Source organism: Scyliorhinus torazame, chromosome 5, assembly GCF_047496885.1.
Source record: "Scyliorhinus torazame isolate Kashiwa2021f chromosome 5, sScyTor2.1, whole genome shotgun sequence".
Taxonomy (NCBI): domain Eukaryota; kingdom Metazoa; phylum Chordata; class Chondrichthyes; order Carcharhiniformes; family Scyliorhinidae; genus Scyliorhinus; species Scyliorhinus torazame.
Genome location: NC_092711.1, coordinates 208,170,521 through 208,195,628, shown reverse-complemented (window position 1 = coordinate 208,195,628; position 25,108 = coordinate 208,170,521). Strand labels below are relative to the sequence as shown.

Genomic DNA, 25,108 nt, shown 5'->3' with positions numbered 1-25,108 from the left:
GGGCTCAATGCCGAATAGCCTCCTTCTGCACTGTGGGGATTATATGATTGAGTGGAAGCTATGTGAGCTGTAATGGGAGCTGAAATATCAGATTCTGCATCAGGGTTGTGTCCACAAGTGTGAGAACGGAGTTGGCCACCGGTTCTATGAGGAAAGTCTTGTGTTAAACTGGTGCTGGACTCCTTCGTGCTCCTTTACTTTTGATCACAGAGTTTTTGCTTGATGCACAATGTATTTCCTTGTGTATAGTCATCAGGGTTTTTTATCGAGTATCCCATCAAAGTGCTCATTCTCTGGAGCAGAACCCATGTGTGACTTCTCTCCCCCAATAAGCCTGTACCTATGCCATCCCTGCAGCCTCCCAGTGACTCACCAGGTGAAGATGCCACATCTGTACCATCCTCTAATTTACGTACAAACTTCAGGATCTCAGCTGCTGGTTGAGTGTGAAATTAAGAACATCGGGCTGTCTGAGACAATCTGCTTAGATTCTGGTTTCCATAAAATTACCATGGATCCACTGTTACTGAGAGCCCCCCAATGCCCTGGCCTCCCTCACCTCCATCACAGTATCCCAATATCACTTGATGACCTTCTTACAATAAAGCCATCCATAAAACAATTTCATGAAAATCTCTCTCCAATAACTCACCAAATTATATCAAGATACCTTCAGCATCAATGGTTTCAGCACCCCCCCCCCCCCCACACACACACCATGGACTCAGCAATGGCAGTCCTAATGATGTCACAGTGCCTCCTGCATTGTGGTTAGGTTTGAGAAATGCCTGTTCCCTGTTGATTAGCTCCTACTGCCTCAGCTGTGCACTCCCCTGTCCTGTGTGTGAGTGAGAAGAGTGTCAGTGAGTGTGTGCAATTTGTTTGGATGATGTGGCTGTCACAGTTGCGTATACAAGTTGTGGAACATGTGTTTTATCCCATTAGTTTGATTTTGATTTCATTTATTGTCACATATAGCGAAGTACAATGAAAAGTATTTTTCTGCGGCCGAGGGAACGGACACAGTACGTACATAGTACAGAAAGAGAATAATCTACAGAGAACATTGACAAATGGTACATCGACAAACAGTGATTGGTTACAGTGTGAAACAAGGGGCCAAACAAAGCAAATATATGAGCAAGAGCAGCATAGGGCGTTGTGAATAGTGTTCTTACAGGAGACAGATCAGTCCGAGTGGGGGTCATTGAGGAGTCTTGTACCTGTGGGGAAGAAGCTGTTTCGATGTCTGGATGTGTAGGTCTTCAGATTTCTATACCTACAGCCTGATGGCAGGTCTGGAAGAAGGCAATGTCTGGGTGGGAGGGGTCTCTGCTAATGTTGTCTGCCTTCCTGAGGCAGCGGGAGGTGTATACAGAATCAATGTGGGGGTAGCAAGCTTGTGTGATGCCCTGGGCTGAGTTCACCACACTGCTGTTTCTTGTGACCTTAGACCGAGCAGTTGCCATACCAGGCTGTGATGCAGCCGGACAGGATGCTCTCTATTGCACATCTGTAGAAGTTTGTGAGAGTCGATGCAGACATGCCAATTTTTTATAGCTTCTGTAGGAAGTAGACACATTGTTGGGCTTTCCTGACTGTTGCATCAACGTGAGTGGACCAGGATGTTAGACGTTTAGCTGCTGTTGCATAAAGAGTCAAAAGTTCTGCTCCTTTTCACCAACACCTTTATTTCACTTCAACAGACTCTGCACAAAACTCTAACATCACATCACCTGACACAAAGGCCACCTGAAGTCCCTTTACATATCAGTGTCAATTATTGGATACTTAACGTAAATGACAGTAAGAAATCTTACAACACCAGGTTAAAGACCAACAGGTTTGTTTCAAACACTAGCTTTCGGAGCACTGCTCCCTCCTCAGGTGAAGGACTGTTGGTCTTTAACCTGGTGTTGTAAGACTTCTTACTGTGGTCACCCAGTCCAACGCCGGCATTTCCACTTCATAACATAAATGAGACAACTAATTGGAATGTCTCATAACCCATTACTTAACAGTCTCCCCTTGGAGAAAAAATATAATTAGGTGAAAACAAAATTTCAAAACTCAAAAACACACGCAATTTCTCTTCTTTTTTTCATTTTTGTTTTGTTTGGAAGAAAAGAAAAAAAACAGTCACAGAAACAGGCGCCCTTCATTAACAATATCCAAATGTTTCTGTGAACTAGCCCCTCTTTTTGTAAAACAGTCTGACAATTGATAGCTACTTTCGACCCATTTAATTTTAGCTTTTTTCCCTCTGTCCAACATCTGCATCAAACATGCGGTGTGTATCCTTATCTTTCTTTCATTGACACTTTTTTGCAGAGTGCACAGTTTCCCACAGGGATTTATTGTCAATGTGACAGTCAATAGGTATATTGCCCAAATCCCCTAATTCCAAAATTTCTGTCAATATCTGAGATATATAAAAGGCCATATCCACCGCCGCTACAAGGCTTGACTTCTCAGCAGCCAAAGTGCTTTTGACCACTCTCCTTATTTTCTTTGTTTCCCACACAAGAGAGCAACATTTGCCATTGTTCCCCAATAGGAAAAATATAAAACCTCCTGCGCTTAAAACCGCATAACATAAATTTGCATAGGACGCATCACTATAAACTATGAGTTTCAAGTGCCTAAGGTCACCTAAAACCAGGAACCTCAAAACACACTCCTACATTTTTAGTTTGGCCAACGCTTTATTTGCTCTTATTATGTCTTCCACTTTGGGATCATTCATTTTTGTACTCAACTCCAATACATCAAAACTCGCGTCTGGTCTAGTCTGTCTACCAAACCAATTCAGTTACCCAATTAAACTTCGCAGTTGCTCTCTTTCCATCTTTGAAACCATTGCATCTTTTTGTGAAACCCAGCCACAATTAATTGCTATTGGACTGATGCTTCCCAAATAAGATTGCTGACGTAAAGTTGCCCCTAACTTAGTCTGTCTAATTTCCAGTCCAATATATTTAAATGCACCGGAAGCCTGACTTCCAACCCTGAATTCTTTCCTCAAACCAGAGATTACAATAGCTTCGAAATCACTAGTCCCACCCCACAAAAAAATCATCGACATGCATCGTAAAGATGTCAGAAAAATGTCCTTTATGGTGCCAGTAAAACATTGCCGGATCTGCTTTCAACTGGCAACAGCCTAACTTAACAAAACTGACCTTACCGAAAATTACCAGACTCTAGGCGCATCATTTAATCCACATACACATTTGTTCAACTTCCAGAGTACCCGTTCTGTGTTAGCTGTCTCTTTAGGTGGACGGAGAAAAATGTCTCTCTGGAGCTGATGCCCCTGCAAGAAGGCATCTTTTATATCTGTAGATTTCAATTCCTATGCCTTTGTGGCTAATAGAGCCAAGAAGATCTTTAAAATAACCATTCCTGCCGTAGGTGAATCAACCCTTAAATCCTAATCTTCTAAGTTTTCTTCAAATTCCCTTGCCACAAGCCTGGCCTTTGCCTTATAAGTTCCATCTGGAAGAACCTTTTCCATGCAAATCGATCTGTGGGATAGAGCTCTTTATCCCCTGTCCGGTACTTCCGTGTATACCCCAAATTCACTCCAACGATGCAGTTCTTGCTGTTTGGCATCTTTCATAACTTTTTCATCTAATTTATTGGAAGCCACCAAAATCTCATGTGCCTGTGGGCTTCTACTGCTATTAGTATTCATAGTCTTACTCATGTTCCGAGACTTTGATAAACTACGTCCCCTCTCCCGCCTGGTTTTTCGTTCTGTACTGCTACTGCTTGATCTTTCCCTTTTGCTGTGGGATGTCCTTTCAATAGTTCACAACCTTTTCCTGCAGACCTGTTCACTATCCGATGTACTATCTGAACTGGCACTGCGTTTCTGTGCCCTCCATTTTTGAACTTCGTGTACCTAATCCATTGTCTTGACTCCCTCCCCTGAATGCTGTACATTCAACCAATGTTTATACTTTCCAGTGGCCTTCCCTGCTCTACTAATAACAGTTGCATCCTTCCATTGACTAGACACTTCAGGCAAGTATGTCACTTTTGTACCAACTTTTGGACGTTGTCCTTTCCGAGAAATGGCCTATTCTAATTCATCAGAAGTGTTGTGTTCCTCGATAGAAACCCTGTCCATATCAGTTAACTGGCCCTCATAGTTCTGTAACACGTGCGTACCAGATGACCCTGGTTCCTCGTCATGTCCGTCTGCTCGATCTAAATTTGAAAATTTGTAATCTGTATCCATTATCCTTGATGAATGTACCCCAACAGTTTGATTGCCATGTTGCAAAATAATTGTTTTGCCGACTATGCCTATGATCTTCCCTGTGCCTTTCCATTCATTAAAATTTTCTCTCTTATATTATACTATGTCTCCTTGCTGGAAAACGGTATTTGATGGCTGTACATTATGCCTTAAAGCTCTGTGAGTTCTTTCAGAGACTTTTGCTTCCAAAAAGGTGTTTCTACTGCTTTGTAATGAATTTAAATGCTTAGCAATGGCAGAGCTAATTGGAGTCCCTTCCCAAGCTGGAGGCTGGTATCCAAAATGGACGGAATTTTAGGATTTCTACCAAACACTAATCGATAGGGACTATAACCCCCAACCTTCTGCAATGAATTATTTGCATGTACTGCCCATGCTAAAGCTGAATTTAGCCTGCAATTCGGTCTAGCTGCTAAACTACTTCGGAGCATGTCATTGATTACAGCATGGTTTCTATCACAGACACCAGTACTAAATGGGCTTTCTGCAGCCATATTCATAACTGTGATATTAACGTTTTCACACATATCCCTAAACTCACCATTAGAAGATTCTCCCCCATTGTCGGTAAGGAATTTTGCCGGTGGGCCCATTCCTGTCCCTATCCATTTTTCCACGATTTGATCCAGAATTACTCGCTTTTCTTTACTTCGTACAATCGTTGATTGACTAAATCTGGTTGCTAAATCTACAAAATGCAAAATAAATATATTATTGTCGTTAAAATCCCTGGCCAAAGGTAGGGTTACTATTGGTCGTGCTGGTTCCTTCTGTACTTCCTACAAACTTCACAGCAATCACTAACCTGTTCTATTAGTTTAGTAAAGTCTTCATCCTTTTTCCCTGCATCCTTTAATAAATGTTTCAGCCTCCGAGGAGACGGATGCGCAAATTGCCTATGCTGTTTAATACAACAAGCTTTTTATCAGCTAAAGTCGCATTTTAAACTGCCGTTAACACATCCTTAACAACTCTACTTGAAATATTATTTGTCAGTAATGGAATATAGTGTCCCGGCTGTGTAAATTGTAAGTCCACCGTCTTTCCAAAAACTGTTGCCTTATCCTGTTCCATATCCAGTTTCATGTGTGCTTTCTTCATCGACGGTCTGCTCAGAAGCAAAGGTACAACATCAGTGCTCATGAAATGATTCACTCCGGCAATATTGCAAGAGATCACCACTCTTTTCAGCAACTTCAGAGTATTATTATCCCCAAACCTGAAACTTGTGGAACTTTCAAATTCCTTAAACTTGTTACGATTTTCAGCATTCAAGGAGTCCAGGTAACATTTCAACCAGTCAATTCCACACACAGAAGATGTGCAGCCACTGTCCAATACAGCGCAATTGAAGGATTCTGCAACCAACACCCTCATTAACGGTGTAAAACTACTTGTTAATAGGACAATGCCTTCTTTCTGGTCGCTATCTTTTTCCTCTTCTGACTCTTCCATCTCATGTGTCGCTTCAAACACTCTATTATAACGTGTTGGACAGTTGAAAGCATAATGGTATTGAGAGTCACATCGGAAACATCGCTTTATGACGCCCTTTCATTTCTGGGGTTCACCTTCCTATCGTAGGTTCTAACTGGGTTTCTCTCTTCATAATTTCCGGGTCTCGATCTCCTTCTATAGTCTTGGGACCTGTTCGTAGTCGTACGATTTTGCCATCCTGTTAGTAGTGTATCTTCCATATTCTGCTTTATTGCCGGCTGAACTATTTGGGTCATCAGAGCCATCGGAATCGAATGTTACCCCAGAAACTTTTTCAAAACTTCTGTCATCGGATCAAATAAGGTATCCTTATCCGCAAACTGAACTCCTGTCAAAACCATGAGCCTATCCATGTTGCTCACTCTAGCACAGTCAAGTAATTTAAAGGCCAACACAGACTGGAAATTCCAGGTATTTTATATTGTCTGCCAAATTGCATTATATAGCCTTCAATGGAGAAATCCTCTATTTTCCGGAACCTATCAAAATCCGACCATGCTTCATACACACTTAACAAGTCATCCTTCATATAGATCTTATCCATATAACATAATAGAGTCTGCAGACCTTCTTCTGGAGTCTAACTCTTCCAATTCCAGCTCAGAAAACACTTTGCTCTCCGGATTTTACTGTCATAAGGTAGAGAAAGAGCCAATGCCATGCCTTGTTTTCTCTTTTCCAAGGCAGTTACCTTTGTCCACAAAACTGCTGCACTGCTCCATTGGTCGTTCGATCCCCTTTCAGAAAATAAGGGGGGAATAGTTATATCCGGCCATCTTTATCCTAGGTTCAGCCATATATCTTTGTTTTCTTTTTCTCTGCTCACTCACTCCTTGGTTTCGTCTGGAAAAGTTGTATCTTTCAACCCTTCACATTTGCACAGCAACCATCCTCTGCTACCATTTGTTAGATGTTTAGCTGCTGTTGTATAAAGTGTCAAAAGTTCTGCTCCTTTTCACCAACACATTTATTTCACTTCAGCTGACTGCACAAAATTCTAACCTCACATCACCTGACACAAAGGCCACCTGAAGCCCCTTTACATATCAGTGTCAATTATTGGATACTTAACATAAATGAGACAACTAATTGGAATGTCTCTTCACCCATTACTTAACACAGGACAGACTGTTTGTGATGGTGACCCTCAGGAACTTAAAGCTATCGACCATCTCCACTTGTGAGCCATTGATGCAGATGGGGGAGGGGTGTCATGCTACGCTTCCTGAAGTCGATGATCAGTTCCTTGATCTTTGTGACATTTAGAGAGAGGTCATTTTCGGTACACCATGCAACCAAGTTATTTATCTCGCTCCTGTAGTCGGATTCGTTGTTGTTTGAGATACGGCCCCCCACAGTCGTATCATACGCAAACTTACAGATTGAGTTGGAGTTAAATCTTGCCACACCGTCATGTGGACTGAGCATCCTTGTGGGGCTTTGGTGTTGAGGACTAATGTGGAGGAGGGGCCCTTGCCTATCCTGACAGATTGCGGTCTGTTGGTGAGGAAGTCAAGGCTCCAGCTGCACAGGAAGGAGTCAAGTCCAAGATTGCAGAGTTTGGTTATTAGTCTTGTCAGGATAATGGTGTTGAAGGTGGAGCTGTAGTGGATGAACAGCAGTCTTTTATAGGTGTCCTTGTTGTCGAGGTGTTCGAGTGTTGATTGTAGAGTCAGGGCGATAGCATCTGCTGTGGACCGGTTGCGATGATAGGCAAACTGCAGTGGATCGAGACCATCTGGGAGGCTGGAAGTGATCCGTCTCTTGACTAGGCCGCTCGAAGCATTTCATGATAACAGACGTGAGGGCCACGGTCGGTAGTCGTTGAAGCAGGCTACCTTGTTGGTGGGATGAGCTAACACCCGTACTCTTGGGTAAATCAGTTCTGATTGTCGAGATTGTTTTGGGGTGACTGATGGGAATGTGGTACACTGAGCTGTAGCAGTAAGCAGCAGTGTAATTGGTGGGTTTTCGAAGATACATTCATTGACCTTGACCTCTGAGGTCATTCAAATTCTTCAAGCACTACATCCAGATCTTTGTTGGGTCAAACTGCAGGAGAATCTGATTTGCATCAGGGTTTTTTACATATTTGGAAATTAATGGGAGTGTCCCTTTAAGAAAGGTATCTGTCTTGTCACATGGCTTCAGTTATGTCATTTTGTGGGTGGGGCTGAGCTGTGGCTATGAGCTTTTCTTAATTTTACTTTCAGATTTGACTGCTGTGGACTCAGGGAGAAGAGTGTTTTGTTCCTGTCTTTCTATTTTCATTTTAAATATCTGTCCTGGTAAAAAAAAAACATTGATTCTAAATACCTGCTGTTTTTGTAACTTAAAAGATATAGTTTGCTTTTCGGAAGGGTTTAAACCTGCTTGGTGAGATGGGGTCAGAATCTCAGGTGAGATTCAAATGAGAATGCAGAGTGCTGTTTTTTTTTCTGATTTATGGGATTTTGCATTTGAATTGGAACAGTTAAGGAGGAATTCATGAAGTGTTATACATAGATTACTGTAGCTATGGGGTATCTTTATGTTTGTAATTGATAAAACCTCTTGCTGTTTGGTTATATATAAATATTAACTAAGTTCTTCGAATAAAGCTTGTTTGATTAAAGTGTCTTGGAAGACTGGGAATAACACCTGAAGGATAGTCTCGTGCTCATGCTAGCCAAATTTTTTTTTTAAAGTTATAGGTCGGGTGAACTCCATAATATACTTTGAAGTTTTTATACCCTGACCCATAACAATTGTGAGTAAAAATCTAGCAGAAATTATTGATCATTTTGTTTTTCTTTTCACAGAAAATTTCTGCCGCTTGCACATCGGCTCCGGATTGGGGACCATACTTGGAACAACACAGAGGGGAAGGATACAGAAAGAGACCCGATTCTACAAAAGCCCCTAACCGTGTGCAACTTCTGGCCACTCCTGAGATTTGAAATTCAAAGAAAGAATTTGCTCTTCTCTTTGTAAAAAATGGTCCTAAACTCAAAATCTAATTTCAGTGGGAATCAGCAATTTAGCCAGAACCCAAATATGGATAATATCTAGGATGTGTGATTAATTTCTTAATTACTACTCTGTTGCATTGTTTGCTCATTAAGTTTGGCCCAAGTTCCTCAATGTCATTGTTGGCTTGAGAGGTTCCTACGTGCTACATTTCCAATATCTTTCCCATTCACTGTGATTGAAGCTCTCTGCAGTGATTAACTGTTCAGTCTCAACTGCTGTGTGCCCTCCAATTCTTTCCAGGTTCGCTGATTCTAGCTCTGCACCAATTATTGTTTAAATTCTGTTTGCTAAAGGTTTCACTTGGAGGACAAGGAAAAACATTAAATCAGCAAGAGACAATCTATCGACTCATTTAATTTTTCAGTCTGTCAACTTTCTGACTTCTCAGAGGCATCATTTTCAACAACAGCATGCAAGCACTTGAATATTTCAGGGGACAACGGCTGGGATTCTCTGACCTCATCCATCACCGACCCAGGAGAACAGAGAATGTGGCGACCCAGCGAAATTCCATTCACATTCAGAGGGACTGGAGAATCCCAGCCGCAAGCGAGATCGGAGAATCCTGGCTAACATCTTCAAAATAGCAAGTTCAAAATAGACCTGCGCATGTCCTTGAATGTCAGGCGCTGCCAGGAAGACACGAGGCACCTCTGCGCCCGATACCCGGGCAGTGCGCATGATTCCTTCATCCTGGCACACTCGGCGATCCCTGACATGTCATCCTGGCACACTCGGCGATCCCTGACATGTTCGAGAGCACCCCTCCCTGATATGTTCGAGGGCACCTCCCCGACATGTTTGAAAGCCCCCCTGACATGTTCGAGGGCCCCCTCACTCTCCCCACTCCCCCCCCCCCCCTCCACCCCCCCCCCCCCCCCCCCCCCCGCCCCCCAGCTGAGGGGTTGGCTTCTGGGTGTCAGTGGTTACCCGCTGCAGCCATGGCTCATGACACCTATCCGAAGGCACCATACCGACGCAGACTCGCTATAGCGACGTTCACGCAGCGACCAGGGTTGTGATCAAGCAGTGCTTCGCCATCCTGAAGGTGCGGTGCCTGGACCATTCTGGAGGGGCCCTCCAGTACAAAGCTGAGAGGGTCACCCGCATCTTGGCAGCCTGCTGCATCCTCCACAACATCGCACAGCAGAGGTGCGATGTGCCGGAGGAGGAGGAGGAGGTAGGGCAGGCCTCCTCCGATGAGGAGGATGCGGGGGAAGGGGAAAATGAGAAGGACATGGGGCCTATAAAGGCAGGGGAAGCCGAACAACGTGCCTGCCAATGTCAAGGCGCACTGGATGCCAGGAGGGGGGTCTGTGCCGGGGAGGAGGTTGGGGGGGGGTCCGTGCCGGGGAGGAGGATGGGGGGTCCGTGCCGAGGAGGAGGTTGGGGGGTCCGTGCCAGGGAGGAGGTTGGGGTCCGTGCCGGGGAGGAGGTTGGGGAGGGGTCCGTGCCGGGGAGGGGGATGGAAGGTCCGTGCCGGGGAGGGGGATGGGGGGGGTCTGTGCCGGGAAGGAGGTAGGGGGGGTCTGTGCCAGGTAGGAGGATGGGGGGTCCGTGCCGGGGAGGAGGTTGGGGGGGTCCGTGCCGTGGAGGGGGCTGGGGGGTCCGTGCCGGGGAGGAGGTTGGGGGGGTCCATGCCGGGGAGGGGGATGGGGGGTCCGTGCCGGGGAGGAGGTTGGGGGTGGTCCGTGCCGGGGAGGGGGATGGGGGGTCCGTGCCGGGGAAGAGGATGGGGGGAACGTGCCGGGGAGGAGGTTGGGGGGGTCCGTGCCGGGGAGGAGGTTGGGGTCCGTGCCGGGGAGGAGGTTGGGGGATCCGTGCCGGGGAGGAGGTTGGGGGGTCCGTGCCGGGGAGGGGGATGCGAGGGCAAGTGAGTTGGTCCACCTGGCCAGGTGCCAGCCTCCAACAGTTGGACCCATGCGGTCCATGCCACCTGGCTGGGGGGAGGATGGGATATGGGCAATGATGACATGTTGTCGTTCCCCTCGCCCCCACCAGGCCGTCATGTTTTCCGATCATCCAGCGATGTTGGCCGCCGTGGTGGCAGCCGCTAATGTCTATGTTGTCCTGGATGAGGAGGATGAGGAGGAGGAGCGTGCCAGAGAGGCGGCGCAGGCTGCCGCAGAGGGACAGGCGGCAGCCGCCCAGGATGGAGGGACACCTGACCGACAGGACGAGGAGGGGGAGGAGGACGTTGCGGCCCCACGGCAACGGAGGCACCCGAGGGCGCCCCGTGTGTACCGGCCCCGGCAGTCATACCAGGACCTCACGGACCGGGAATGCAGGAGGAGACTCTGGATGAGGCGGGAAACCGTGGCACACATCTGCCACCTGATGGCACACCTGTCACCGCGTGGCACTGGCGGGGGACACCCTCTCCCCGTGTCCGTTAAGGTTACGGTGGCCCTGAACTTTTATGCAACGGGGTCATTCCAGGCACCGAGTGGGGACCTGTCCGGCATATCGCAGACATCGGTGCATCCGGGCAGTGACAGATGCCCTGTATGCCATGGCGCCCCGCTACATCCGCTTCCCTGTGGACCGGGCCAGCCAAGATGCCCGGGCCGTGGGCTTCTCTGCCGTGGCCGGGTTCCCCATGGTCCAGGGCGCGATTGATGGGATGCACATCGCCGTGCGGCCACCTGCAGATAACAGGGCCGTGTTCACCAATAGGAAGGGGACCTATTCGATGAACATACAGGTGGTCTGCGACCACCGCATGATGATCCTGCACGTCTGCGCCCGTTACCCAGGCAGTGTACACAACTCATACGTGTTGTCCCGGTCATCCATCCCCGGCATGTACGAGGGACGCCATCTCCGGCTGAGGGGCTGGTTGCTGGGCGACAGGGGCTACCCATTGCGATCGTGGCTGAAGACGCCTATACGGAGGCCACGCAATGAGGCGGAGAACCTACTCAGTGTCTAATTGTTTGGCCTTACGGGCCCTTTGACTACGTCTACGTGGTTCCCCAGACGGTACAGCAGAACTGGAGGTGGACTCCTGTGATTCCTGCCCTCTGACACTGGATCCATTTGGCGGCCGTTTCCTGGGGCGTCCTGGCCTAGATGGGCCAGGCTGCGGCCCGGGTGACTGGGATGGCGAGCTGCCAGCCTGTCCTGCCCGTTGCCCACCCGATGCACCTGGGACAGAAGGGGGGGGAGTCCGAGGTGTCGCGGTGTTCCGGGACCTCCCCTACAGGGGGAGCCGGGACGGACCACACCACCTCCTCCTCCCTCGAGGTGCCCGATGGCCCCCAGGCCTCTACATGGGTGGGGTATGTGAATGGACTGGCCATCCGACGCCCCCCCCGACATCTGGTGCTGCCAGTCCTGGAGGCCCGTGCTGGTATCGACAGGGGTCTGCAGGTTTGCAGCCATGGAGCCCAGGGGGTTGGCAAACCCTGTCTGTGACAGTGCGACGCCGGCTCACACATGGCCACTGGCGCCGATGCCCTCAGCGATGGCCTGCAGAGACTGGGCCATGGCCTGCTGAGACTGGGCTATGGCCTGCTGAGACTGGGCTATGGTGTTGAGCGCCTCTGCCATCTGGCGCTGGCACTGACTCATGGCCTCCTGTGAGAGGGCAGCCATGTCCTGGGCCACAGGCGCCGCCTGCACGGAAAGCTCCAGGCCTCGCAAACCGTTCCCCATGTCTGACACCGTCGCACCCGTTGCCTCCACCACGGACGCCACCCGTGCGGTGTCGGCCTGGGTGGCACGTATGACCGGCACCACTTCCAGCTCGTGGATCCGGGTGGACTCCTCCACCTGCGACTGCAGCTGCCGCAAGCCGGCCATCACCCTCTTCGCTCTTCTCCGGGTCGGTGGTTGCATCGGATCTATGTGTGGGTGTGGTAACTCCAGGAACCCGGGATCCATCTGGGCGGCAGATGTTCGCTTGGGCTGGGCTGCCCTCCGACCGCCCGGCCCCTCTGCTGCTCCTACCTCCACCTTCTGTACCGGGATGGCTGTGTTGTGCGCACCAGTGAGTGTAGCAGACGCCTCATCACTAAAGTGCCCAACCGAGGTGAGTGTTTCTGCGATGCTGGAGGGTGTTGGTGACAGCAGTGGCGTTGTGTCGTGCTCTTCATCCCACTCTGAGTCCATGGCACTTTGGGGTGGGGGTTCGCCTCCACCCATCCACTCTGAGTCACTGTCCGGTATTTCGTCTTCCTGGGTAGTGCTGTCCCGGGAAGGGGTGTCCTGGGCAGTGCTGTCCCGGGTAGTGGTGTCCTGGGTAGTGGTGTCCTGGGTAGTGGTGTCCTGGCTCGGATGTGACGGGGGCCTGTGGCTGCCCCCCTCGTCGCTGGGTGGTTGCTCCCGCACGTGACGGGGGTGTCGTCTCCCTGTTGCTCCAGGTCTCTCCGTCTCCCGTGGTGTGCGAGGGGCATCCTGCGGGCGTTGCATGCTGGAGGGTCCGGGTCTCTCTGTCTCCCGTGGCCTCCGAGGGCATCCTGCGGGCGTCGCATGCTGGAGGGTCCGGGTCTCTCCGTCTCCCGTGGCCTCCGAGGGGCATCCTGCGGGCGGTCTGCATCTGCGGGGATGGGTGCCTGGACGTTTGGTCCTGCGATACACAATTAAGCATGCATGGTTAGACACGCAGGCAGTGATCAGGTGATATGGGGGAGGGGGATATAGGGGAGGGGGGATATGGGGACGGGCTGTCGGTGGCTCACTTGCTAGTACGCCCCCGACCTCTGCATCAGCAACCTCCCGGTCCTCAGGTCCGCCAGCCAGTTCCAGGGCCCTTTCCTCGTGTTCGGTCGGTGGCCTCTCATCAGCGGGGCCTCCTCCAGATCTCACATGCTCCCTATTGTTGTGTGCGCGCTTCTCCTGTGCAGGGGGGGGGGGGGAGGGGGGGTGGCAGGGGTAAAAGGCAACACTGTTATGCAGGTATATGAATGCATGCCATCGGTTGCGCGTGCATTGCAGAGGTTAAGGTTAGGGCTGGATTCACTTGGGGATATGGGGGAGGGGGGATATGGGGAGGGGGATATGGGAGGGGGGATATGGGGGATATGGGGGAGGGGGGATATGGGGAGGGGGGATATGGGGGAGGGGGGATATGGGGGAGGGGGATATGGGGGAGGCGGGATATGGGGGAGGGGGGATATGGGGAGGGGGGATATGGGGGAGGCGGGATATGGGGGAGGGGGGATATGGGGAAGGGGGATATGGGGGAGGGGGGATATGGGGAGGGGGATATGGGGGATATAGGGAGGGGGATATGGGGGGGGGATATGGGGGAGGGGGCTATGGGGATATGGGGAGGGGGGATATGGGGGAGGGGGATATGGGGGAGGAGGGATATGGTGAGGGGGATATGGGGGAGGGGGGCGATAATGGGGGAGGGGGGATATGGGGAGGCTCACCCTGCCTGCTCTGACGAGGTCGTTCACCTTCTTGTGGCACTGGGTGCCTGTCCGTGGTGTCAGGGCCGCAGCGGTGACGGCCTCTGCCACTTCCATCCACAGACACCGGCTGTGGCGTGGGGCAACTCTGCGGCCGTGCCCGGGATACAGGGCGTCCCTCCTCTGCTCCACTGTGTCCAGGAGCGCCTCCACATCCCGTGACTCGAACCTCGGGGCTGAGCGGCGGCCAGCCATCCAGTCGGGTGTTCCGGTCGGGTGTTCCGGTCGGGTGGGGGGAGCAGCGCGGCCTTATGAGCCGTCACGCCATGCGGTGCGTATGACGCTGCACGGCGTGAACCACGTGCGCAAGCGCGGATCCCGTTACGTCGCTGCAGAGACTTTCGACCCATTTTTCCGACGTGACGCAAGTCGGATTTGCGCCGTTTTTTGCGCCGGTCGGCGGACTTTGCACCGATGACGGAGAATTTCGCCCCTGGTTCTAGGTGGGAATTTGATGTAGCAGTGAAAAGAGGTGCTTAGGTTCACGTTATGTTTAATTCAAGGGGAAAAGTGTTCTGAAGAGTTTGGTGAAGGATGAGGATGAAGTGCTTTAATTTTCTACTCTTTTCAGCCTCCAATATTTGATTTCCATTTTGGTGCAACAGAGGGAGCAGCTAAATCAGTAGCTGTTCTTATTAGAAACTTTAAGTTTTGTCAGTGTTGTAAATGTACTGCTATTGCTAAAGCCCATTGAGAGGTGTAGGCTTTGTTAGTTGTATATTTGTTAGTTAACACATATTGGAAATTGCCGGCATGTGATGTGTTGCGATTACAGAGCTTCTGGATACCGATGCGGTCAAGGGTAAATACATGTGGAGTAAATGTTTGCGGCTGCAGGAACTTTGGCTCTAATTTATTGTTCTGGAGGACGAACCAAAAACCTTGTGTCCTATCAGAGAGGGAACATTACTGAAAGGGTTAAAAATCTTACAGGTTTAAAAAAACACAACAGACTCACAAAGGCTGCTGCTTTCTCACTGCTAAGTCTGCTAAGCTAAGCTTTCTAAATCTGACCACAAGGCTGTGCTCCTGCTCCGGGCTTACAAGCAGAAACTGAAGCGGGAGAATCCGTCAAAGAAAGTCATGCATTGTTGGTCTGATTTAATGGAAAAAGTTATATTGGAAAAGAGCCTAAGTGGGCTAGTGGCGGAAATTGCCGCAAGCTTCCCAACACTCGACCGGCGAGGCTGTCACTGGTATCAAACACAAATTGGTCCACTTAACAAGGCCCCACGGGCTTCATGCTGGAAATGATGGTCCCGTCCGTTGATCCGCTGAGACCACACCTGCCAGCTCCCTGTTAACAAGGGGGAGCTGCACTTAAACTGATCCCGCAGAGCAGATCCATCATCGCACGTAGCTATGCCACTGAGGAGGCCAGCTCCATGATTCGGGGATGCCGACCTGGCTAGAATGGGATTACCCCCCCCAACCCGCCCTCGATCCCTCCTCCCCCTCTCCCATGCCAATATATTACCCCAATCTCAACTGCTTTAATTTTGCACACTACCTCTTATGTGGGACTTTATCAAACGTTTGTTGAAAATCCAAATTTACCACATCTACTTTTTCACCTATCTGTTGTACTGGTACGTCCTCAAATAACTCCATCAGGTTTGTTAAGCATGGTTTCCCTTTTATAAATTCATGTTCACTTTATCTAATCCCATGAAAATTTTCTAAATTTCCTGGTATCCCATCCTTTTTAATTGCCAATGCTGGGTTAACTTGCTTGTTCATGCTCCCTTTTAAACAGTGGGGATACATTTGCCACTCTAAAATCTGCTGGGTTTGTTCCAGAACCGACAATTTTAGAAGATGACAGCTAATGCATCCACTATTTCTGCAGCCACTCCTTTACTACCCTGGGATATAGATTATCAGGCCTTAGTGATTTATTGGTTTTCAGCCCCATTATTTTCTCCAGACCTATTTGTATAACTCGTGCAAATTCCCTTCAATTTATCCTTCTCACGAGACCCTTTGTTCCCTAACATTTCTTGGAAGTTATTTGTGTCTTCTTCCGTAGAGACAGAACTAAAATTGTTGTTTAATTTCTCTTCCATTGCCTTGTGCTCCATTATGAATTCTCTGATTTCAGACTAAGTTTTCAGACGTGCCTCATTGATCTTTTCTTCTAACACATTTACAGAAATGTTTACTTTGTGTTTCTTGTAAGTTTACTCTTATTTTTCCCCTCTTATTCAATCTCTTGGTCCACCTTTGCTGAATTCTAAACTGCTCCCAATTCTCAAGCTGTTAGTTCTTCCAGCAACTTTATATGACTCATCTTTCAATCTAAAACAATCTTTGATTAGTTTTTTAGGCCATGGTTTACCTGTTGTGCTAGAAAACAATCTATAACTGTTTCCGTGCATGCACTCCTTCCTTAAATATTAGCCATTGCCTATCGACCGTATTGCCTTTTAATGTCATTCATTACCCAATCTAGCGGAGCCAACTTACCCCTTATACTTTTATATTTTCCTTTGTTTACATTTAGGACTCAAGTTTCAGATCAGACTTCTTCACTTTCCATCATAATGAAGAATTCCACTATGTTATGGTCACTCTTCCCTATAAAGTTATTAACTAACCCATTATCATTGCACAATACCAAATCTAGGATAGCCAGTTCCCTAGTTGATTCCTTGGCATATTGGTCTAAAAATCATTTCACACTCCAGGAATTAATCCCCCAATTTTATTGCTAATTGGTTTGTACAGTTTACATGGAACTGAAAGTCATCTACGATTACTCGAGCACCCTTTTGTTACACCCATCACTCATTTCCTGTTTAATGCCATTCCCGACCTTCCCAACTACTGTTTGGAGGCACATAGACAGCTCTCACTAATGTTTTGTGGCCCTTGTTGCTTTTTAACTTCCACTCAAAATGATTCTACATCTAGATTTTATGAGTCAATATATTTTCTCACTGTTGCAATAATTTCACCCTGTACAAACAACATCATCCCACCTCATTTTCCTTTTTGTCTGTCCTTCCAATATATCGAATACCCTTGGTTATTCAGTTCCCATTCTTGGTCACCCTACAGCTATGTCTCCATAATCACAATCCTAATGTATATGTTAACATCTATTCATATTGTTAATTTGTTTACCTTATTGCAAATGCTCTGTGCATTCAGATACAATGGGAAGGATTCTCCGTTTGGGAGACTAAGTGTTCCCGCCGGAACATGTGATTCACATTTTCATTAGGGAAGCTATTTGTTCCTCAATTCAGGACAGACAAATGGGCCAGCATCCTGCCTATGTGAATTGTGAGCAATTCTCATTCACGCGAGCATCTGATTTGCCAGAATTTCACTGAAGAGCCAGAGAAGCTGAAGCTGGATTGAAGTGTTCCACTCACCACACTCTCTCATTCCAACCAAGATGATGGCTCAAAGAAGCCCTGACTGCCCGTCCCCATCCCCCCGGATTTTGTGAAAGTGGACAGAATGCTGGATGTTATGGAGGAGAAGAACACCCTCTTCCCCAGGGTTGAGCAAGTCAGCTACAGGCCCCCGTAGAACTCACCTCCTAGCATCTCACTATGTCCTTTCTGTGTCCCATCGGATAAGGCTGCCTATGACAGGCACGAGAGGCTGGGGGTGGGGGAGGGAAAGAATTCCTGAATTGTGGGTCCACACCCCAGCAGAGGAATCTGAAGAAAGGGCAGTGGCGGATATGGACGTCAGCATGCAGCAAACAAGTGAGAGCCCAATGCAATGCTGATGTCCCTATAGCAAGTTAGCCACCCCTCACCCACAGACCCCAATTCTTCCCAGGATCTCACCATGTCTTTTGCCTTGCATGGTCACCATCAGATGAGGCTGGGCAATCCGGGACCACTGCCTCCCCCAATCACACCCCGGAGTACCACTCTGGGGAAGGCACCGACCTTTCTACTCTTCACCCTCCACCATTGCAGACTATCATCTCAAAATGAGATTTTCGTAAAGAGGTTCTTGTGTCACCTTCTGGTGCGCACCAGGTGGAGGCAAGAACTCCCAGGGGAGCAGGAGGTTGAAGGGTTGTCTGATCCTCGGGAGCAGCTGTCATCCGAACAGGTATCGTGCTGCTGGAAAGTATGATCCCATCATTGGTGGACATGCAGGTACAGAGATTACAGGAACAAATTGTTGGGGTTCACTCACTGGATAAGGTGCCAATCTGGTCTTGTGCCCTGCCACTTCTCGCTGAGGGTGACACCATATGGGATATTCATGTGTCATTTGGGCCCCGCCCCATCCTCCTTGGGATGGAGGTGAGGCCGCAGTGAGTGCTGGAGGCTCCACTGTCAGGAGTCCTGGAGGCCAGCCCTCGTCTGAGCCATGGGCTCAATGCAGTCAGTTCACCATCTCCCACAAGCCACCCCCCCCCCCCCCCCCACACACACACACACACACACACACCCCCCACCACATCTCATCTCACAGCAAGGCGTCATCATCCTCCGTCTCGTGGACAAGACGCGCTGAAACTTCCAACCCATACCATCACCCGAGTGGTGCCGGTAGGTCCTTGGAGGGCGGAGGGGAAGTTCTGTGGAAAACTGCACTCCTCTTCCTCACCCATACATTGCTGATCCACTACCTCACCCCGTTACTGCTTACCCCCTCCTTCAACCCAACAATGCTCAGCCCCTTCCTCACCCCGACACTGTTCAGCCCTGACCCCCCAACCCCGACACTGCTCAGCCCCTCCAACATACCCACATTACTCAAACCCCCTCTCGCTTCACACTGCTCATCCTCTATCTGTCCATAACACTGCTCAACCCTCCCTCACCCCGTTACTGCTTACCCCCTCCCTCACCTTGACATTGCTCAGCCCTCCCACCCCCACCCGCTCACCCCCTCCCTCACCCGACCCGGATTACCTCCTCCCCCCCTCCCCCACCTTGACCCCACTCACCTCTTCCCCTGTTAAGGAAAGCCATTTACAGCCGGAAAGGCATGTATCTGGCACTTTTGAGCTATCTTTCGGCTCCACTTCTCAATGCTAATTCAAGGAACAGGCACTACGTGTCCTTGATATGTATGTCCCTGTCAGGCAGGGAAGAGATGGTCGAGTGAGGGAACCATGGTTGACAAGAGAGGTTGAATGTCTTGTTAAGAGGAAAAAGGAGACTTATGTAAGGCTGAGGAAACAAGGTTCAGACAGGGCATTGGAGGGATACAAGATAGCCAGGAGGGAACTGAAGAAAGGGATTAGGAGAGCGAAGAGAGGGCATGAACAATCTTTGGCGGGTAGGATCAAGGAAAACCCCAAGGCCTTTTACACATATGTGAGAAATATGAGAATGACTAGAGCCGATCAAGGACAGTAGCGGGAGATTGTGTATTGAGTCTGAAGAGATAGGAGAGGTCTTGAACGAGTACTTTTCTTCTGTATTTACAAATGAGAGGGGCGATATTGTTGGAGAGGACAGTGTGAAACAGATTGGTAAGCTCGAGGAAATATTTGTTAGGAAGGAAGATGTGTTGGGCATTTTGAAAAACTTGAGGATAGACAAGTCCCCCGGGCCTGACGGGATATATCCAAGGATTCTATGGGTGTGGTCCGTCCCGGCTCCCTCTGTAGGGGAGGTCCCGGTACACCGCGACACCTCGGACTCCCCCCCCCCCCTTCCGTCCCAGATGCATCGGGTGGGCAACGGGCAGGACAGGCTGGCAGCTCGCCATCCCAGTCGCCCGGGCCGCCTCCTGGCCCATCTAGGCCAGGACGCCCCAGGAAACGGCCGCCAAAGGGATCCAGTGTCAGAGGGCAGGAATCACAGGAGTCCACCTCCAGTTCTGCTGTACCGTCTGGGGAACCACGTAGACGTAGTCAAAGGGCCCGTAAGGCCAAACAATTAGACACTGAGTAAGTTGGCACGGGTGCAGGATGAGCTTTAGGGGCTAGGGCACGTGCATGAACTCCTTTGGTTATTAAAGTCAATGTTACACCTACCGAAGCTGCCTTTGTGCTCTGTCCAAAGTGTGCGGGGGTGTCATGTACGTTGAGCGCAAGTGTGTGTGTGAGGGGTGGTCTTACCTCAGCCCCAGGTGAGTCTGCCCCCTTCCCCCTGGGCCGCCATCAACATCCCCTGGGCAGAGGATGGGACCGTGCGCTGCAGTGTCACAGCCGTATGCAGGGATGGTCCGGGTGGATGGTGGTACTGTGGCCATGGGTCAGACATAGTCCAACGATGTAGAGCCAGGAGCTCATCGGAGGCGGGTTGTCATCATTCTCCATGGCCTGCGATAGACACGCGTCCACCCGCAACTGGGTGAGCCCGGCCCGTTGTGCCGCCGGTGGATCGGCAATTGGGGGTGGGGGGGTGGTGTGCATGCGGGTGGGGTGTGTGGGGTTGGGGAGGGGGGTGAGGGTGCTGGGTGGGTGGATGGGTGGGGGGTGTGGGTGGTCGGCTGTTGTTATGGTGTGCGGTCTGTGGCCATACTACCCGATTCCCACGCCCATCTAGTCAGTGAAGCGGGCGTCTATCAGTCTGTCCCGTGCCCGCTGGGCCAGCCGGTAACGGTGGACAGCCACCCGCCTGTGTCTACCCCGTCTGCCCTGACCATTGCCCCCATCCCCCTCATCTGGGGAGGACTGGGCCTCTTCCTGCTGCTCCTCCACTCCGCCCTCCTCTGCCTGCGGCACATCGCCCCTCTGCTGGGCTATGTTGTGCAGGACGCAGCACACCACAATGATGCGGCCGACCCTATCTGACCGATACTGGAGGGCGCCCCCAGAGAGGTCCAGGCACCTGAAACGCATCTTCAGCACGCCAAAGCACCTCTCTATCACTCCCCTTGTCGCTACATGGGCATCATTGTAGCGGTTCTCCGCCTCATTGCGTGGCCTCCGTATAGGCGTCATCAGCCACGATCGCAATGGGTAGCCCTTGTCGCCCAGCAACCAGCCCCTCAGCCGGGGATGGCGTCCCTCGTACATGCCGGGGATGGATGTTCGCGACAACACGAATGAGTCGTGTACACTGCCTGGGTGACGGGCGCAGACGTGCAGGATCATCATGCGGTGGTCGCAGACCACCTGTACGTTCATTGAATAGGTCCCCTTCCTATTAGTGAACACGGCCCTGTTCTCTGCAGGTGGCCGCACGGCGACGTGCATCCCATCGATCGCGCCCTGGACCATGGGGAACCCGGCAACGGCAGAGAAGCCCACGGCCCGGGCATCTTGGCTGGCCCGGTCCACGGGGAAGCGGATGTAGCGGTGCGCCATGGCATAAAGGGCATCTGTCACTGCCCGGATGCGCCGATGCACCGATGTCTGCGATATGCCGGACAGGTCCCCACTCGGTGCCTGGAATGACCCCGTTGCATAAAGGTTCAGGGCCACCGTAACCTTGACGGACACGGGGAGAGGGTGTCCCCCGCCAGTGCCACGCGGTGACAGGTGTGCCAGCAGGTGGCAGATGTGTGCCACGGTTTCCCGGCTCATCCGGAGTCTCCTCCTGCATTCCCGGTCCGTGAGGTCCTGGTATGACTGCCGGGGCCGGTACACACGGGGCGCCCTCAGGTGCCTCCGTTGCCGTGGGGCCGCGACGTCCTCCTCCCCCTCCTCGTCCTCTCGGTCAGGTGTCCCTCCAGCCTGGGCGGCTGCCGCCTGCCCCTCTGCGGCAGCCTGCGCCGCCTCTCTGGCACGCTCCTCCTCCTCCTCCTCCTCCTCCTCCTCCTCATCCAGGGCAACATAGACATGAGCGGCTGCCACCACGGCGGCCAACATCGCTGGATGGTCTGAAAACATGACGGCCTGGTGGGGGGGAGGGGAACGACGACATGTCATCATTGCCCATATCCCCTCCTCCCCCCAGCCAGGTGGCATGGACCGCATGGGTCCAACTGTTGGAGGCTGGCACCTGGCCAGGTGGACCAACTCATTTGCCCTCCCATCACCCACCCCGGCACGGACCCCCTCCCCAACCTCCACCCCGGCACGGACCCCCTCCCCAACCTCCACCGCACAGACCCCCCCCCCAACCTCCACCCTGGCACGGACCCCCTCCCCAACCTCCACCCCAGCACGGACCCCCCCCAACCCCCAACCTCCACCCCGGCACGGACCCCCTCCCCAACCTCCACCCCGGCACGGACCCCCCCCCCCCCCCCAACCTCCACCCCGGCACGGACCCCCTCCCGGCACTCCCCCGGAGCCCAGCCTACTCTAACCACCCCCCCCCCCCGCCGCACACACACACACACAAGCCGAGACACACCTCTCCTCACGCAATCAGTCTGCGGCCACGCCATTTCCTGCCCAGAGCCAACCCCCCAGGCCGTCACTCACCTCCTAGCTGGTCGGCGTGAGCCTGGAGCACCGGGTCACGCCGATGAAAAGGAGGTTTGATTGACGTCGACGTGAACGGTCATCACGTCGACGGGACTTCGGCCCATCCGGAAGGGAGAATATCGGCAGGCCGAAAATCGGCTGCCTTGCGCAGACCCGTGACATTCTCCGCGGCAGCGGCGCCATTAACGCCCCGCCGACTTTTCTCCCTTCGGAGACTTCGGCGGGGGCGGGGGCGGGTTTCACGGCGGCCAACGGCCATTCTCCGACCCGGCGGGGGGTCGGAGAATGATGCCCCTGGTGTCAGATAAAGACGCTTTGATTGTAGAAACTTAGGGAATTGGTCCAGCAATGTTGTGAAAATTGTTTCTGTTGAGAAAAAAATGTTAAATGGTATTAGTTTATAATTTACCCAGTTCCAGAGAGACTACTAGAAAGACCAAATCCCTGCAGACCAGAGGTACAGATGGGGACTGTGTCTTCTATGCGTAATATTGGAGGGATCTGGTCAGGTTATCAGCCCTTTACCGGATTACGTGGCAGAATGCAACCTGAAGACATGCTAGTGTCTAGTGTGTACTTGCACCAGGAACAGGAATCTGATAATCTCACAAATTGATAACTTCAGAGCCTCAATTCTCATTTTGTTCTCCAAAACCATTTCCTGTGAACTGTTCCGAGAGGTTAGTGTTGCTGTGTCATGGTGGAGAGAGGACCAAACACCCTCACTTGCAGGGCATTGCAGCCTTTATTCCAGAACATCAGCAGCTGTAATCGGGAGGATAAAGAGGGGAATTGGAGATTATCTCCATGTACCTACTGAGAAGTTACAGGAAGAGGCAATGATCCAAGCAATGGCCCATCTGAGGGGCAATGCCCTCCATATGACTGGGAGACTTAGCTTGTCCTCTCACTTGGAGAGTTAAAGCCATCTGTCAATGGGTGAACTCTGTACTGTAGAGATAAGGAAATTGAAGATTGGAATGAGGGCTGGGATTGAGTAAACAGTAGCCCATATCGAGAAAGTGAAACAGAATTTATGCCTTTATTGTGACTGTTCTCCCAAGCGTGAAATGGGCATTTCAGATACGTGAAGCGTTTTCCATTTACAGAACAAAATCACAACCAAGTCAGGGATAGTAATAAAAGTCAGAATGAATATAATGTTCCCAGCCATTCACTAAATGTCTTCATTGCAGCAGCAGCCACTGTTCTCTCTGGGGTGCACTTCACCCAATCTGTGGTCCTTTACCTCCTGAATCCTAATGAGCAAAATCATAGAATTCCTACAGTGTAGAAAGAGTCTGTTTGGCCCATACATTCTGCACCAACCCTCTAAAAGAACACCCTATCTCGGTCCACTCCTCTGCCCTATCACCGCAACCCCACCTAATCCACACATACTTGGACACCAATGGAAAATTTAGCATGACCAATCCACCTACCTGCACATCTTTGGATTGTGGGAGGAAACCGGAGCACCCAGGGGAAACCCATGCAGTCACGGGGAGAACGTGCAAACTCCACACAGTTATCCAAGGCCAGAATTGAACCCGAGTCCCAGGCGCTGTGAGGAATCAGTGCTAACCAAACTCAGAATGAAGGGAAGTGGAGCTGACCACCAGTATATTGCACCTATTGCTGATGACCATTCGCAGTCCACAGCAACCTCTGTGAAATTGTTGTCAATGTAGTGAAATTCACAGATCCAGGGAGCAGATACAGAGGTCTTTAAAGCACTAAATGGTTACAAGAATTACTCTGGAGTTTTACACTGGGATATTGGTTAAAGTAGGAAGCGATGTTAAATTTCAAAAAGGAATTAGTTTGGGCACAATTGGGAAAAGTATAGTTGTGCTGGGAAAATATTGGAGCCAAGGAGGAAAGGCAAAGATTCATCAGAATGATGAATTAGAGGTTAAGCTTGTGAAAAAAGGCTTGAAAAATTAGAGCTTTTTCACTGTAATAGAAAGAGTGAGGAGTGCTTTGGAGGATTTCAAGATAAGGAAAGACAAGTTGCGTCAGTTGTTGCATAATTGTTAATATAAGGATATTGATGGAAAACTATCACTAAAAGATCAAAGGGAAAGCTTAGAAGGAATGTTTCCTGCATTCAAATGAGCACTGTCAAAATAGTTGTTGAATCATAGAATCCCCACAGTGCAGAGGAAGCCACTCTACCCATTGTGTCTGTACCAGCCCTTCTACCTGGACCAATCCCCACCCGATTCCACTTACCCCACCTAAAATAACCTTTGAACACGAAGGGGCTATTTAGCATAGCCAACCCGCCTAAGCTGCACATATTTGGACTGTGGGAGGAAACCGGAGTATGCGGAGGAAACCCATGCAAACACGGGCAGAATGTGCAAATTCCAAACAGAACGTGACCCGAGGTCAGAATCGAACCCAGATGTCAGGCAGTAGTGCTAACCATTGTGCCACCATGCTGTGAGAGATCCTGAGGATTAGTCAAAAGGAAATTAGATCAGGAAGAATTTAAAAAGGGTACATAAAACAGGTGGAGAAATGAAATGAGATTAGCTCATAATGTTGTGAAGATTGAAAAAGGTGTCAGGAAGGGGTGTGTTCTCAGATCTATTCAGT

General features: G+C 50.5%; 1 protein-coding gene across 1 annotated transcript in view; it reads left to right on the top strand.

Moving 5' to 3' along the window:
* LOC140420915 (sodium- and chloride-dependent neutral and basic amino acid transporter B(0+)-like) overlaps positions 1-9,115 on the top strand; it is a 277,105-nt gene extending 267,990 nt beyond the window's left edge. Inside the window, exon 14 of the mRNA XM_072505063.1 lies at positions 8,566-9,115. Within this exon, the coding sequence (XP_072361164.1) occupies positions 8,566-8,703 (138 nt within the window). The 3' untranslated portion in view covers positions 8,704-9,115. The remainder of the gene's footprint in view (positions 1-8,565) is intronic.
* The last annotated feature ends 15,993 nt before the right edge of the window (positions 9,116-25,108 follow it).